The 18318-nt window shown below is 40.0% G+C and overlaps 1 protein-coding gene across 2 annotated transcripts in view; it reads right to left on the reverse strand.

Moving 5' to 3' along the window:
* Positions 1-18318, reverse strand: part of AGPAT5 (1-acylglycerol-3-phosphate O-acyltransferase 5) — a 60493-nt gene that overhangs the window by 32966 nt on the left and 9209 nt on the right. For both annotated transcript variants that reach the window (XM_062626269.1, XM_062626268.1), the window contains exons 2-4: positions 11195-11264; positions 10856-10971; positions 6641-6730 (exon numbers count right to left, since the gene is read on the reverse strand). In XM_062626269.1, the coding sequence (XP_062482253.1) occupies positions 6641-6730; positions 10856-10971; positions 11195-11264 (276 nt within the window). The remainder of the gene's footprint in view (positions 1-6640; positions 6731-10855; positions 10972-11194; positions 11265-18318) is intronic.

Below are 18318 nucleotides of genomic sequence, written 5' to 3' on the forward strand. Positions count from 1 at the left end.
TAGTATTATTATTCTTGCATCCTGTCACCCAGACAGATTCATACATGAATCTATTTAGACAGTTGCCTAGAAGATATGCTAGATGAGAAACATTAACACTCAGCTAAATAACTGAAAAATATCTGGTATGAGAAAGCATATCGAGTATAAGTGGAATGAAATACAAAGGTGATATGAGGAAAGCAGGCAAGGTATACAGGATTTACAAAGAAGCTCATAGGGATTTGCAAATTAGTAACTATATGAAAAATAATTATATTAAGCCTTAAAGCAGTTGTAGTAATGTATCTGTCCCCTCCAGGTTTTTACTGTTTGATTAGCACTGCTTCACATGACAAAGGTTTATTCTGTAATGGAAAGAATGACATAGCAACCAGTAAGAGACTGGTTGTACTGAGTTAAATCCCACATCTTTCCTGTTAGGGTGGTGAGGCACTGGAATAGGTTGCCTAGGGAGGTTGTGAATGCTCCATCCCTGGCAGTGCTCAAGGCCAGGTTGGACGAGGCCTTGGGTGATATGATTTAGTGTAAGGTGTTGTCCTGGGTTCAGCAGTAGCAGTCATTTTTCCCCTTCTTGGTAGCTGGTGCAGTGCAATGTTTTGACTTTCAGCTCGGGGACAGAGCTGATAACAAGCGATGTTTTGGTTTGGCCAAGGACTTTGTGAGCCTCATGCTCTGCCAGGGAGGAGGGGAAGCCAGGAGGAAGCAGAGACAGGACACCTGACCCAAACTGACCAAAGAAGTATTCCAGACCACAGCACGTCATGCCCAGGATGTAACTGGGAGTTAGCCGGAAGGGCCGGGGACTGCAGGGTTGGAGGAGGTATCGGTCCGAGCTTGGTCGGGCTGGGGGGGGCGAGTTATCGGTCGGCTGGTGGTGAGATGATGTATTCTCTTCCCTTGTTATTTCCTTTATCATTATTATCATTGGTGGTAGCAGTAGTGATTTGTGTTATACCTTAGTTACTAAACTGTTCTTATCTCAACCCGTGGGAGTTGCATTCTTTTCGATTCTCCTCTCCGTCCCTCCGAGAGCAGGGGGAGGGCAAGAAAAAGGGGGGGAAGTGAGCGAACGAATTACCTGACTGGGTTTAAACCACGACAGTTCTTTTTTGGCGCCCAACGTGGGGCATCGAGGGGTTGAGATAACGACAGATCTGACTGGATTAATAGTCACTCGTCACAATGCTGATTTATTGGCTCTCAGAGTTGTTCTTGTTGATCTCACAGCTTCAGAATGTTGTAACTTACGTAGAGCCGGTATTTGCTGTGATAGTGTTTATCAAGTATGGGGCCTGGGCTAAGGTTCTTGTCTCACTGTGCTTTATGGCAATGGCTTGTAATACGGGCGGGCTCCAGCAGCAGGGCGGGACGGACGTGGCCGTGGACTTGTACCTGGCCGTCTGGCTGCTCTTCACCGTCCTGGCCCTCACCCTACTCTCCATCTTCGTGAGGCTGCGGGGAGCCGAGGGGGAGCGGCCCCGGGAGCCGGCGGCAGCCGAAGCGGCCCGGGAGAGCGGCCCCGGGGACCAAGCGGCGGCGGGAGCGGGGCCGGAGGCCGCGAGGGGACGGCTGCCGGTGGAGGAGGTCGGGGCGGTCGAGGAGAGGAAGGAAGGGGCTGCCGAGCAGCGGGAGAAGGCGGCGGAGGAGCCGAGCCCCGCGGAGGAGCCGAGCCCCGCGGAAGAGCCGAGCCCCGCGGAAGAGCCGAGCCCTGCGGCCGAGCCCAGCCCCGCGACGGCCGAGAGCGTTTCCTGGCAGCCGCCCGCCGAGCCCCAGGAGGATGCAGGAGACCAGGCAGCATTTCCCAGCAAGGCAGAGGAGGAAGATCTGGACTCAGGAAAAGAGAAGCTGGCGGTGGGAGAGCCGGCAAGCACAGCGGCTACACCAGCCCCAGTGACAAGTGCAGCAGCATCGTTTGAGAGTTCTGAAGGTTTCGAATGGCCTTTGGGCATCCTTGGGACCTGCCTGCTGATTGTGATGGGGATCAGCATGTTGGCACACACACAGACTGTGTGCTACCCACAACCATTTTGTCTGATCTCAAAAGTTAAGCAGAGTCAGGTTTGGGTCTTGTCTGGGGTTAGACGAGGATATAGGGGGACCAAGAGGTTTTCCCCAAGGCTGGACAGTCATGAGTGGCAGGGTGTGTGGGACAGTATGGGCAAGTATCTAGTCCACTGGGCCCCTCCAGTGCTTTGGAAGCATTGGAGATGGAAGGCAGCTGTATGGAGTCCCCAGCAGCAAGCTGCAGAAAGTGCTTAAGGGGACAGTGAATTATTTTGAGCCTGGTGGGCCCAATGCACTTCAGGCCATCAGAGCAGAGATGCAACACAGAGATGGACTCATGATCGAGGGGTGGACTTAGCAATGGACACTATTGCCCAGGTTATTCACGAGTGTGAACACTGCACACAGTCTCTCCTGCTCTGAAAGACTGTTACAAGAGATGGAGCCTGGCATCATGGACCAGATGGACTCAGCAGCTTTATAGGGACTGGTCCATGCACTTAGATAAGAGTGATGGTATATTGAAAAATGTGGGACGTGAGCATGACGTGAATGGTATGGAATAAGGGGTGGATAATGTCCTGGGTTCAGCAGTAGCAGTCATTTTTCCCCTTCTTGGTAGCTGGTGCAGTGCAATGTTTTGACTTTCAGCTCGGGGACAGAGCTGATAACAAGCGATGTTTTGGTTTGGCCAAGGACTTTGTGAGCCTCATGCTCTGCCAGGGAGGAGGGGAAGCCAGGAGGAAGCAGAGACAGGACACCTGACCCAAACTGACCAAAGAAGTATTCCAGACCACAGCACGTCATGCCCAGGATGTAACTGGGAGTTAGCCGGAAGGGCCGGGGACTGCAGGGTTGGAGGAGGTATCGGTCCGAGCTTGGTCGGGCTGGGGGGGCGAGTTATCGGTCGGCTGGTGGTGAGATGATGTATTCTCTTCCCTTGTTATTTCCTTTATCATTATTATCATTGGTGGTAGCAGTAGTGATTTGTGTTATACCTTAGTTACTAAACTGTTCTTATCTCAACCCGTGGGAGTTGCATTCTTTTCGATTCTCCTCTCCGTCCCTCCGAGAGCAGGGGGAGGGCAAGAAAAAGGGGGGGAAGTGAGCGAACGAATTACCTGACTGGGTTTAAACCACGACAGTGTCCCTGCCCACAGCAGGGGGGTTGGAACTAGATGATCTTAAGGTCCTTTCCAACCCTAACGATTCTATGATTCTATCTCAGAATGCAGATATTCTACTCCCAGTGCATGATGAAAAGAAATGTACGTTGCATTTTCAGTTATCACACCAAACAGTTCACTGTTCAGAAGAGTTAACTTTCTTTATAAAACAAGAAGATTGAGTATATCAAGTGTGGGCTGGATATATTGTTACATTAAGAAATGCATTTATCTTCTTATGGTGTACATTAAAACAGTATTAACACAAAAGTGTCCTTCAAACTGCGTGACAGTCTCTGCTCTCACAAAACGTAAAATTGCAATTTGCTAATAATCAGCCAATCTGATGGAATTTTAAGCAAAATCACATTGTTTCAAGTGAGTTTTGCCCGCAACAGGTCCAATAATGAACCACGAGTGGTTCACTTCAATGACAGTCTGAGAAACAAAGTAATTTCCAAAAATAAATAAGAAAATTTATAAATTCAAGATCCCCACTAAGAGAATATAGGTGCAACAGCATTTCAGTCTAGCATCAGTTTCATGCATGTCTAATATTGCTGCGCTACATCTGGGAAGAAGAATGGAGCAATTGTGAACAGCAGGTCAGGAGAAAAGGCTGTTAAGGCAGGCAAGTGAGTAGAAGTTGTAAGACAAGGTGAACAAGGAGCATCATGCAAGTCCGCTGTCCATACCAAAATGAGGCATACCAGATTACTAATCTGGTTGTACTGTGAATATAAGACAACCAAGAGGCAGCCTTATTTTTCCTGTCTGCATTCCACCTCCAATTTACTTTACAAAACCAGGATTTGCTACACTAACTAGAATAGAAAACTGGTTCTGCCTTTGTACATATCTTCATTTTCTTAATGGGAACAGGGATAGCTCCAGACAGGCTGAACATTAATCATCTGGATTCTTTTGTTTAACTTGTATGTGGAGAGAAACTGTAAATAACAGTGACCCTTAACACAGATTCCCGTCCATCTCCTCTCTATTGGCTTGTAATTCTTTTTCTTAACAGCTGAAAGGCAAGCTTTTCTCTAGCACTAAATTAAAGAAAGAACTCCACCACATACATGCAGAATGACAAAGCAGCAACAGCTGCTCACTAAACTGAGGAAAAGCCCACCCTGAGCTGTAGCATCCAGTGCATATATTTTAATAAATATTCTGGAGTAGTAAATTAATTATTCTCACATGAAACTGTTGAGTTCAGGGCATACTCGCTTTACTGATTAAAATGTCTTAATTTTAAATGTAATATGGTTGCTTGTGAATGTCACACCAAGCTGTAGAACTGCAAAGTTTCTTTATGAATAATGTAGTAAGGACACAGGTCATCATATTCTCCCAGTAGCAACTGTAGGATAAAGAGCATTTACAGCATCTCCATTTAAATTCTCAGATAAAGTGGATTACAGAAAGTTTAGTCTTCCCTCAAATGACAACTCAATGGTCTGTTTCTTTTAGCCCAGCAGATGTAAATATTTATCTCTGTGAATAGGCTTTTGACAGCTTTGGTTTTGTAAAACTTAAGTGTCACTCCCTATATGGTTTGACTACAACAGATTTAAAACAGAATGCATTTCTGCAGCAGTTACATTTCTGTTTTATGCTACTGCCCTAGAGAATACAAGGAAAATGGTACCAACTGCCTGGTAAACACGTCCAGGTTCTGTGCCCATTTCCAACACCACCAAACTGGATGTATTTCTTTCATTAATTAGATGTAGACATCCACCATGGAAAGCAGAACCCACAGCTGATGTAACTTTAAAGAAAAGCTTTATGCCTAAATCTCCCCTCAGATTCCAGTTGGGCTAAAAATCATACACTAGCCTGTCCAGTCAATTTATGGCACTGTAACAACACTGAACATCATTTCCAAAACCACACAGAATTAGGTGAGTTTCTAGGCATATCTGCCTAATATTGTATTGAAAAAAGTCCATGTTTCTATAAAGGACACTAATTTTATGGAGTTCAAGTCAAGACTCTTGACACAATGAAAACCTTATTACAACAAACCCTTGTATTTTAGGGGGTGCAGAGGGAAGCCAGAAAGCCAGACTCAACCAGAAGCTGCGTAGAAAACCAGATGCTAGCAAGAAATCCATAGGCCTGCGTGAGAAAACACCCTGTTAGGATATTTCATCCAGGCTAACTGAAGTGAACTTAACCAGCACTTTATAGGAGGGAGGAATTGCTTAGGGGGATGACTACAAATATGTTTTATACCTCCTCCAATTTGTCTTTGCTTATTCCAATACACCTCAGCCTTTACAGAAAGTAGAATCTTTGCCACTGATATACAGAAAATAACTCGATGCAATGCAAACTTCTCACACCCCAGGACCTTCCCTGGCACAAGCTACCACTTGCAGGCATAAGTTACATCATTGAAGATGATCATCTTCTCCATGTGGACATCATTAGATTAGACATAGGACAGAAAAGTTTAGCTGTTACAACGTATTTCTGGCATTTGTAATTTACATGCTATAAACTGGAAACAGATGCACTTTCTTGCTTCAATTAAAAACAAAAATACCTGGTTTATGCTACATCTTAGTTCAAGACACAATGAGTTTGAGCACAGGGATGCTTTACTGATTTAAGCCTCTCAGTAAGTGTAAGGCTGGTTTACTTTCTCAACACAAACATAAACACAATATCTCCAAAAAAAAGGTTTCACACACTGCATTTGGAGTGGCAACTCTTAATCCCATCATTTTAAATAAAATTAAAGTGTAACTGTTCTATATCAATGCTTGTTGAGTTGGTTTTCTTAAGTCTAGCCAGCAAAGCAGAAAACATTTTAATGCACAGCAAGTAATGGACATGAAGCACTGTGATTTTAACCACTGAGCCACAAACCATACAGGGAGTCATGAGAAAAGTCACTTGGCACTAACAATCATTCTTCAAATAGAAAATTATCAAGAGTTCAGGGTTTCTTTGTTGTTAGTTTTGTTAGGTTTTTTTTTCTCCTCTAGGCGTAGCAGACAAAGTTACTCAGTTCTAAGATGTCACTGCCATTAAAAATTACGGATCGCTGGGATGACTAATTAAGACTTGGTAACAATGGTTCTTGACTTTCAGAAGTCAGGAATACCAGTCTCTGACAAGTATACAGTAGTCTTTTGAAACACAGGAAACGCTAACAGTGGTTTCTCAAGGAAGGTGTTATAACTTATGTTCTAAGATGCAGTCCAGATTCCCCCTGCCCTCTACAGACAGAACCACAAAGTTGCAGTTCTTCATAAAGGACTAGTCAAATTTTCCCAAGTTTAATTAGAGGTATCACTCTAATTACAGAAAGTAACTGTAAAAATACACAAAGAAAACAAATCCATATTACCATCTTGTAGTTTGCAAAGATCAGGTATGGCTCATTTCTCCAACAAGCCTTTGCATTAAAAAAGGCACAAGACATGCAGAGAAGGGAGGTATAATCTTACCGGAGTCTCAGCTTTCATCTGGGCTCGCAACTTCTCTCTCATTTCTTTTTCATTGAATTTGGCACTTCTTTTTACATAGACTCCTCCATGCTAAAAATAGGGAAATAAAAAAAAAAAGTATTAAATATTTAAGTAGTTTAATGTAGAATAGTTGATAGAAGAACAAACAAGATGAGAGTGAAAAGTCACCTTTATGACTCATACTGCAAATTGCCCACAAGGCAAATTGCCTAGGTTTTCTCCTAGGATGAAAGCACCTGAAACTAATTTCAATTTGCATGTACTTAAGTTCACAAGAATTTGTTTAAGTAAAGATCAGATCTAAAAAAAAATAATAAAAAAATGCATAAGACACTTGAAGTGTCTATTTAAAGGTGTTAAATAATTTAACTGAAACATGGCATTGGAACCAACCCCAGCAATCTACCTATTCCCAACACCACTGACAATCAGCTTACCTTGTATTTAAAGGGAAAACAGCACAACTGAAGTTACTCACGTACAACTACTTATAGGTCAATGTTTTCAATTTGGTGTGCTCACTCTTAAATAGTGACTAATGCAAATACTGGAATTACAACTATAGTACCTCCACATAAAAAAATTATTAATAGCACAAAAGTAACTAGCATAGCTCTTAAAAACTTCTATGCACTTTTATTAGAGAAACAAATCTTTAATAAAGATATAATGTACTGAGAAAATAAGTAACACAAAGTCTGCAGAAGACAAAGGATATTATAGAAGCATTTTTATTGAAAACCATTATAAAAAGCTAGGTCATTTCCTGGAAAAGATTAATTTTATGAGTTGTTCCACACAGTTTCTCAGAAAAACTTCAGTAAAAGGACTATGACGAAGCTCAAAGAAAGAGAGTTATAAAGAAGTAAAATCTGCCTCATCATTTCCCTCTTTCATCACTTTGTTTTATCTAAGGTGTAGCTAACAAGAGGATGTAAACAAACATGCTCCAAAATGAACTACTGCTACTAATGCAATGAATTCTGGGGGCATAAAAAAGGAAAGACCAGAACTTCCAAATAACAGAAGTCTGTTTCCAAGGTACATTGTTTTAATGGGTTTTGTAACCGATTCCCTAATTCGATTATAGTCTTTTCTGCCTGCCCTGACTCTTGGCATTAGGATTTGTCAGATAATTTCTGTCCATTTATGGTTTTACACACTCGTAACAGAAAGGTGACAGTAAGATTAAAACTGGTAAATGCTGAACCTTATTCAAATGTCTTATCTCAGGAAAAGATACAGTACATTGTAGAAACAGGGGTGGTAGGGTGTGTGTGTGTAGCTATTATTTGCATGGCACAGACAGGAATAAAGTTTGAGGACTTCGGAGGGGCAGGCAGAAGCAGCAATTACGCAAAGTGTTTTCAGCCTTTGTTTTTTATGGCGTGGAAAGATGGCTGTGCAGCTACTTAGCTAGTAGTATTTGACATGACTTTTAAGTTGTTCTCCAAAAGCTGCAGTGGAAAGGAACAGAAAGTCAATGGTACATCGTATTAAATATTCTGTCTTAACATTATTGCCTGTGGTTACCTTCCAAGGTGAATTAGCCACCTGCAACACTAAGATGTGCTGCTGTGGCTGGCAGGGACCAAAGCGAGGAAGAGAGTCCCCCAGTTCACCAAGCTTGGCCTTCAGCAGGCTAGAACATCGTTATCAGCACCCCCCAGAAGCAGTTTACCAGTCACGGATAGATAATGGCATGAACAGGAAAACAGTCCATCGTCTGTGCAGCAAATGAGGGCTGCCCATTATCCCCTCACTCCACATGTAAGAACGCTTTTAAGATCTGACACCACTGAAGTGAAGTCTTATTCTGTACAGTGGTACCACAACAGCCACTTTCAGGAAAGGCAGACTTGATCTGGTTTGAGAAATAATGCACTTGCTTCACAAGACTTCCATGTAATTGCTAAGTAATCGTTCCGTGTGAGCTCAACTATGTCCAGCTCTGATAAATGAGGGAAGGCTGGAATCAAAGTCTTCCCTTATTCATCAAATTACTAAGCAGCTGCAGTAAACTTGAAAAATATTGGACTACCTTTTCCTTGTTTGATTTGTGAACCTGGAGAAATCAAATTACTATTGTACAGTTTCCTTAGGGACACCACAAGACGAAAGACAGGTTTGGTGTCCCCACCTCAGACTTTTTAATGCACAGAAATAGATTTGTACTTCTCATGTAGATACAAATATATAGTCATATAATGTAAGAACAGACAAATTATGTATTGCAAGATCACCATTTGCTGCACAGGACCCAACTACGTATATGTCAGCTTCCCTCAGCTGACATATACACATGGGGTTACAAAGCTGAAGAGAGGCAAAATGCCGTACTAGCTAAGTATTTGGCTAAATTTCAGTAACAACCAAAAGGGTGCACCAGCTGATGCCAAATAACAGAAAAGATAGAGGCATGCTTCCTATGTGAAAAAGTCAAGCAAACTCTAGGATATCAAAAATATTTATCAAAATTATATCCAGCCTCACCAGGAGGTTAGATGAAGAGGAGATAGCTGCATTTTGGTGGAGAAAGATAAGGGAAAAACAAAATTTAGATCCACCCAAAAATAATAAAGCCATTTTATGAAAATAAATATTTCTACATAATAAATCAAACCTGGAACATAACAGGTTAATTTAAGTGGTTCTTTTCTTTTCTTGCTATTAGATAGCTGCCTCCAAAGAAGAATGCTAGTTATGCAATTGTATATAGCTCAAATTCCCCAGTTTGTATTGCATTTCCTTTTCAGTAAGAGATCAAATATATGAATGCTTTTCAAAACAGATTTCTGGAAGTACTGTTTTTAAGGTTAGAATTTTTTTCCGCTGCACTTTAAAAGCCCTTCTCTCAGTCAACAATGGATTATGTTTACAAATATACTTCCTTTGTGCCTGAATTTTGCTCTCCTGGACATCCAGACCACGTTTATTTCCAAACAGGATGTTTACCTGAGGTAGGGAATATGAATTCCGTGAGCATGGCGTAATTACGTGGCTTTGGAAACTTTTAGTAGAGTGTAAGTGACATCACTGACAAAACATCAACAGGAAGTGCAGGAAGTGTTTTATGTTTTTGCACTGTTTGGTGTGATAAAAACAATAAAAATACCTATTAGCTTGCACTGCAGGCCTGCTGCATCCCGTCTCAGTCATTTAAACACACATGCATCATCACTGTTAGCACGCTGCCTTCCATTTTTGTCACTAACATATACATAAATATGTATATAAATATACATAATCATCACCCAAGAAATCTTGTAGAAGTTTTGTGCTTTAAGGAATCCAAGGCTGAACAGATTTTATTTAATATATATATGTTTTGATTAAAAATGTAGGCTACATTCAGGTTAAATTTCCACAGGAACCTTCTTTTAACAGTCAATATAGCAGTCAGGAAACTGAGCACCGGATATTCCAGATAGCAATAATAATTTTCAAAAATCTTGAAAAAAGTCATTTCTGGACACCTAGTGATAGCAGATGGAATATATAAATCCTGTCTGTATTTTAATTAAAGCAGACTTAAATCACCACCAATGTAATGGCTACAGACAAGAACAAAGAGCAAAATACTTCCATGCAGCAGACTGGTCACTTTAGAGGAAACAAAATGTAGAGAACCAGTCATTAGTGGGGACAGGCATCAGACATCACAGAAGTCCATTTTCTCCCAACAGATACCTTCAGTGAGGTAAGACAGGGTGTGACAGTCTGTACTTAATTTAGGTGACTGGGACACCAAACCCACCAGTAAAAATATATTTTGAACAGTTTCTTACTTTCTCTGCAGAATATTCTTTTCTAAACATAGCTATGCTAGAAGAAAGGATGGCAACTACCCATACTCCAGGCTAGATTCATACCCCACTTGATGTTTAAGCAAGTAGGTGCTCTTCTCATCCAGAAGACAACAGATCTTTTTAACTGTCAAGGTGAAAACACTGAACCCAGTATCTTGGGCAACACTGACCTCTTACACAATGAACAGACAGTAGAAAACTCAACCACTGTCTGTGCTCCAAGACAGAATGCTGAGACAATTCACAACCTAGCGACGGGCATCTTGTGTGACACGATCCAAGACTGTGAACCTCTGTTCAAATGAGGTACCTGCACCCAAGCTAGAAGGCAACATCTGATTGCTGGGAAAGGCCACTGTTTAAGGCAGAAAGGAAGTGGGCTTACCTGTGAGAAATACCACCCGTACAGCGGAAGCCACTTCAACCCATCTTTCAAGACATACCGGACATGCCCAAGAGCATTCTGCCTAATTGCCAACATGTCTGCAATAATCCAATCAACTGCAAAGACAAAAGCCCAAAATGTTTAGTTAAATTAGCTTTTAGTTGCCACAGAAGAAATAGAAAGTGCACGTTGCACATATAAATATCATTAAAGTTATCTGAACTAGAAGTTCTGAACTAGAAGTTCTTGCTTGTTAGGACAAGGCAGGAAAGAAAGACACAGTAAACAGACAAGCAGATTTTAAAAAATCTACAGAACTTCTAAGACATAAATACAAACCTGTACATTGATGATTTGATAAATATATTACATTTTCCTTATTTTTTGGCAAATCCCCATAGAGTATTACCTAAAAAAAAAAAATACAGTATTACTTTACTATTTATTTTCATTGCATTATGCAGTGATGACATCCAACACAGTAATCAGCTATTTACTAGGGAAACTGACAGGAAGTTAGGACCATTAACAGAAAAGCATCCCATCACTGCATCAGTAGCCATCACGCATACAACTGACTTCTCAACAAAGTGATGAATATTAACCAATGAAGGCTTAAGAAAGCTGTTCAGTAGTTGTGCCTCAGCCCTAGAACTGTATCCATGGAATCTGACCTACATCCACAAGAATCCTACATTATTGTAATTAATAACATGCAAAAGCACCATTTAACTTTACATAGCTAATGAACAAGACATACTTCAGACAGACACTTATTATCATTCAATCTAAAATAGTAAATATACCTGGATTAGATCAAGGAGAAAATCTTAATCATTTGCCACAATTTTAATAATCAAGATTGGACAAAGAAGCATGAGATTGAGTGGTGTGTCTAAATTGGGTGTTCAGCTTCCAGCCACCAGGTTTTGTTTCAATTTTTCTGTTATATTAAAGACACCCTTTAACCTTTTAGTTCCCTGCCTACTAGGTGAAATAACCTTCTGAGAGCATGACAAGGGCAAATGCCAAAGCAGTAAACCAAGCCACCATTTAAAATGGATTAATCCAATTACTTTTATTTCAAATACAAAATGAGAAATTACTGAAACCATTCCAATTCTGAATTGAATAATCCATACAGCTGTTTTATCTTTAATAAATATTTTCATTATTGTCCTGTGTTTTGGTGGGATAGAGTTAATTTTCTTCCCAGTAGCTGGTACAGTGTTCTGAATTTAGTATGAGAATAATGTTGATTTCTAGTTGTTGCTAAGTAGTGTTTATACCAAGTCAAAGACTTTTCAGTTTCTCATGCCCTGCCACTGAGAAGCCTGGAGGGGCACAAAAAGACAGGAGGGAGCACAGCTAGGACAGCTGATCCAAACTGGATAAAGAGGTACTCCATACCATACATCATCATGCTCAGTATATAAATAGCAGGGAGTGGGCCAGAAGGTGCCAGTTGCTGTGCTCAGGTCAGGCTGGGTACTGGTTAGTGGATGGTGAGCAATTGTGTTGTGCATCACCTGGGTTTACTGTTTTTTTTTTTTTTTTTGTTTGTGTGGGTTTGATGTTTGTTTTCTAAACTTTTCTCTCTTTCTGTTAATTCCCTTTTAATTATTATTAGTATTGTATTTTATTTAATTTCAATTATTAAACTGTTCTTACATGAAATGAAGCTTTGTTTTTCAACCAGTAAATTCTATGCAGCAATTTCCCCTTGCTCTGCCAACACCAGTGGCTATACTCCTTGTTTCTAGCTGTTACCTGTTTAAACATACACTCTTCTTCAAAATGACTCCATTCACCAAAAACCAAAGCACTATTTGGAAGGTTTACCCACTTATCACCACTTCCCTAGTCTGGGCCACGTGGGAACTTTATGAGGAAGATCTAGCTAATATTCAGATCTTGATTTAACAGAATTTAGTATGCAGGGTCTTTCACTGATCTTTACACAAACTTTCTCTGAGCACCTCTGAAAAACCTGCCCACCTCTTGATTAGCCTGTGATATCAGATGGGTAATGCCTTGTATTGTAGCACTCTGCAAAAACCCCACATAAAGCTGTTCGTTTCACATTCATGCCATTTATTCTTCTTTGAAAACGCAACAGCACTGTTGATCAAATTTTGTTTTCAAGGCAAGAGATATTGGCAGACTAAGACATTCAGTAAATACGTGGACAAAAGATCATCCAGCATGCATAAAGAGAACATTATTTATTTTTTTTTCAAAAACAAAAATACATGCACAATAAATTTTAACTGAACGTTATTTGTAACAAGCCAGTTGACAAGTATACTCTGCACAGTATCCAAGAAATTCAAACAAGCTGTAGGAGTGGTTTTCTCATTAAAGTTCTAGAAGAATTTATAATCTTACTGCTGACACTCTATTTAGTACCACACACTTATTTAGTGCAAGGTAGCAGATCAGAGGATGCGATCCTACATGTCAGGTGCAAAAATTACTCTGAAATAAAAAAATATCTTCCTACTCTCACTTACGGAGTTAAAACTTCAAGTGTAGAGTTTTCAAGCAGTGTTATATACTAGGTCCATAAATACTGTTTTCTTTAATTTCAAGTTAAGACCCTACTATGCAGTTTCTGGCAAAGACTGCTTTAGAGGAAGATAAAAAGCCCAATACAACAAATCACTAAACCAGAATGCCCTGAACTATCTGCGCTTTGTTTAAAACATAAGAAAATAAGAACAAAACAAAATCTGCCTTTGACACTGTACGAGCTGTCCCACACAAGAAACAGGGTTTGAAATACACAATTTGTAACTTCAGCTTGTGAAAATTTACACTTTAATGTAAAGATCTCAATGTAACCAGACCCACAATTCAAAGCATTCACTTGTGACTATTGCATGAGTAAAAACAAATATAAAGGATAATTCCCTTATTCCCTAAAAAAAAAAAGAAAAAAGTATGATTATGTCTGCCAAATGTAACAGTTAATCTGTATTATTTTTTTATTTCAATAAGATTGGAGCTAGTTCACTTTTTAATCCCAGAGGAACACCCGCTTATTGTTACTGTAAATAACTTCTATATACAACATTATGTTTTAGCAGAACAGTTACATGTGTTTACATGTAATGAACCAAAATAAAAATAAATAAACAAAAATCTCTCATTTCATATTTGTAATTAGTTCTCTTAAACACAAAACATTGAACATTTTATTTCAAAGCAAAGGGAGGAGTGAGAAAATCTGGAAACTGACTGCTCAGATGCCTTGGCCAAAGGGGATGCAACAGCTTTCTCTGCAGCATCATTCACTTCAGCACTGCCCACAGCACTGATTTGGAGAAAAGGCTTACACAGCTCATCAAAAGCAAGCAACTCACCTAATAGACACTCACAGCTAGGAACTAAGAGGTACAAACTTACAATACAATTGTAACTACAAGCAGGTAAGAATGACAACTTCCAACCTACATTCTCTCTAGAATCTCTTCTTCAGATTTCACACGAGATACCTACACTGTGAGCAGCCACACAGCTCTCCTCTAACAACAAAGTATTTTCACTTGCTATTGCATTTCTTTAAAAGTTAGTAGACCTTACAACAGAGGGTTAACAGCTAAAAGCTTTGAATCCTGCAGAAACATTGCCCTTTTCCATTTGAGATGATGCCTGAAGAATTCACCAGCTTGTGAATAAGCAGGGAAGTCCCCTTAGGGCAAGCCTTCAATTTCTGGCAATCTGATGCTTTAGGTGAATTACAGTACCTAATGTAAATTATAGCTGCAGAAGGAAATGGTATCGTAGTCTTCTTTATGGTCTCTAGAAAACCTCTGACTCCCTACTGTTTTTTGTAGCTAACTTTGCAGAATTCCCTGCTGCAGAGACTGCACAGTCTCTGGCACCTTTCTGCTGCTGCAGAAGAGATCTGGGCACCACAGTAAAAGCAAGCACTTGAGTGATTTACCATGGACAGCAATGCAGAAACGAGTACCCACAATGACAGGTTGTGTGCACACTCTTTTTGAAGGAACCTGAAGAGAACAAAGTAGCTAACAAATTCCTCCTCAAGGGGGGGAGCAAAGAGGGAATGCAGAGCACCACAGGGGATGGTCTTCCCCTCTGCAAGGACACTCACTAGCAAGCAGCTAGGAAGTGGTAGAGGACATGCTTATGAGGCTATTTTCAGTTTCAGAAGTTAAGGTACCTAGTATTTCAGATAGTATATGCACAATTCCATTAATGCCAGAGTATCCTATATACTGGCTTGAAACACTGAGAAGGTGTCCTGTCTACCACAATGAAGCATGTGAGGATCCTATTCAGCTGAATAGGTGCTGCTTTATTAAAAATAAGGCACAATGAAGTCAAGCAAGGAACACAAGGTAAAAGGAAAGACAACACAGCAAGCCAAATTAAGCAGAAATTTGAAGGGGAAAAAAAATCAAGATAAGACTTATAGCCTAACACTGCAGACATTACTTGGTTACAGTACATTAAAATGTGTGCTTTTAGCCAAGTTTTGGCTGCTTCACAGCTCAGTTCACAAGAACGGGTAATACAGTTACTGTTAATATGGGGTCTTTCACATCTGTTTACATAGGTGTGCTGTCAAACTCAATTCAGTGAGGTCTCAAATAAAGGAAACTGGATGCTATTAGACTCGTTTCTGTGGGAAGGCTGATAACCAGCTTCCTTGGATGACATACACTAAGTTGTTCACCTGTCGAACAGGCACAAGACACACCTCAGACTGTCATGACCAGAAGAAGCTCTGATTCACTTGCAGGAGGTTACAACAAATTCTCATGATGGGAGAATTCACTAATTCAGTGATAGGCTGCTCTAGGCATGCAAATGAGAGCTCCTGGGTGATATGGTGACACCAGTTTCAGCTTCCCTATCAGCATCATGTTTTCTTCCAGTGCAACATATTCAGCTGTGGCTGTGGTAACATGGTAGATCACTTAGCAACGTAAAACAGTCCTGCTGCTATGCAGCCACATCTGAATAACTCATATTTTGCATAGGTTTTCACTGCAACAAGGTGTGCAGTCCCAATTTAGACTTCTGTGTCCTGCTTCTGAAATCTGTACATAACAAGGAAAATTAATCACTTAATCACATTCTAGCTACATCAGCTCAGTAAACAGGGCCACAATGAGGTAAAAGTAACCACACTATCAAAAACCTACTTGCAGGTCAACTGGCGACATCAAACTTCTAGGAAAGAGATTATCTTAATAAGATAATTGGACATTGCTGATAACAGGCGCAGTTCAGGAGCTGATAAGCAAGCAGTTCTGGCACTTCTGTTTCAGTGGCAGTAAAGCAACACAGCTCGTTACTGGTGGTAAAAACTCATGTTACACCAAATCAGATGCCTACCAGCATACTCAACTCTTGGGTCCTCAGCCTTCTTAACCCTCCCCCCTCTTCTATTCAAAGAACCTAGGTGTGAATTGCAGAATGATGCTCCCTTCTTTGCTGGAAACTGATGTGCACTGAAACACAGTGGTGTGTCTCCACAGAGAAGGTGGACCATTCTGATCAGAAAAAAAAACCACATCAGCTTCAAGCACAAACAATGGCAACTGGAAAGAAGGTTAACAGCAGCTGGATAATAGCAAAATATTCCCTCCCTCTCCTGGAGGACAAGAAGAGAAACAGAACATTCAAGTCATCAACACTTCACTTAAAACCAACCATACAAACTTCATACTTAGCTGTGCTATATCACAACATGGACTTCTGTCCATTTCGCTATTTCTTCCTGACTAATTTCATAACTGGAAATGTATTCTTTGGGATAAGAGCTGGGCACTATTATAACATGAGTACTTATTAAAATAAATAGTACCCTAGGATGTATTTCTTAGCTGTTTGTTAAAAGTCTGGTTATAATTTTGTGGTGAAGGGTGGAGCTTGCATCAACAAACCACCAAAAGTAACTACTAGATACGGCTTCTGAAGTCAATGCGTAACCCTGTGCAAGCTGACTTCTGCAGCACTGCTGTAGACATCTTATCCAGAGATGTTTAAATTCTTAGTCTAAAAACCTGCCTGATTACACAACCGGTCCTTTGAACTTCTAGAGAAAGTACCTCACATCACAGAATCTATTTACCCGGTCTGACAAGAAGCAGGCTCAAGACAGGATACAAATGGGGAATTTGTGCTGACAAATTTATCAGGTTTTCAGATGTCCTACTGCAAGAATTTCAGATGTTTATTTTTCTTCCTAGAAGATAGAGAAGCACTTTCATTTGCACTTAACAGATAAGGGTTTCACTTGCCTACAGCATAAGGAATATGAATGGGGCAGAAGGAAAAAGGACTTTCATGTTGTTTTTTTCTCTAGACCTAAAGAAAAAAGCTTACCTTTAAGCATAGCTTTTCTAAAAATACCTTTACATCACATACAATTTTTAAAATAATGGTCATGTCATTGCTACACTTCATTACCTCTTTAGTTAAAGAGACTATCTGCTCAATATATAACTGAGCAAGTCTGAAGTCTGCTGCTCAGGCTCAGCATCAAACCATAAAATCACAACGCAAACAATTTTATTGAAGCAGAGAGTTTACTCAAATATTCTATAGTTCTGTATTTTACTGGGGTTCAGTGAAGAAAATATTGCCAAGAGACTGACCTCTGGAGAATACTGAGAAGATTCCTATATGCAATCATTTATTTGATTGAACAAGAAAGCAGATAACAAAAAACAGTTACTGCAATTTTATTTCCTTTCCGTAGTAAGACTATATTAGCAACCTACATGCATTATGCAGGACTGAATCATACCACGTGATGTTAAGTATGAAGTCTGTACATTTTTGCTTTCTTATTAGCTTTTAGTCTTACAGTTTAAATTGACAAACTGTTATGAACACGAGTAGTCACAATTTGTTCAACAGCACCAGCTACATGTATAGCAGCCCAGTTCTGATGCTGACTGTAAAGATTTTACAGTTGCTCAATTGAATTAAAGGTAATTGACCCTTGTATTAAGGGAAATCTTCTAGAAGAATCAGAATCAATAAAATCTTGAAGCTAATGCAGGTACCTTGTGAGCTAATGAAAACATATATTAATATTTATAACACAATTTCTCCTATATATGTCAGTAAAAATATATCTTTAGTCTCTTACTCTTTGCATATTTGACCACTTTTTGGATTTGAGCATAAAAATGACTTGTAAATATTTAGGCTATTAGAAATAATTGCCTAATTTTCTAGAGTTTTATAATACATTAATATTCACTGCAGGAAGGCCTGTTTTTGAGGTCACAGTCCTGCCACCACATGTTAATTATCACTTAATAGTACTTTGTAGATTCAGGAGCTTGGCTTCTAGATTCTCATCAAGGCTGTACATGGGTTGGGAACTTTTCTTAAAGTACAAACAACTCGTTCCTATCTGGACTCCTTAACAATCTGAGGAACCTTAAAAAAAGACACCTGTATAAGTTAACCAT

This window comes from Pezoporus occidentalis, unplaced genomic scaffold (assembly GCF_034315485.1).
Source record: "Pezoporus occidentalis ecotype Australia unplaced genomic scaffold, CSIRO_AGI_Poc_V1 ctg29, whole genome shotgun sequence".
NCBI classification, from domain to species: domain Eukaryota; kingdom Metazoa; phylum Chordata; class Aves; order Psittaciformes; family Psittacidae; genus Pezoporus; species Pezoporus occidentalis.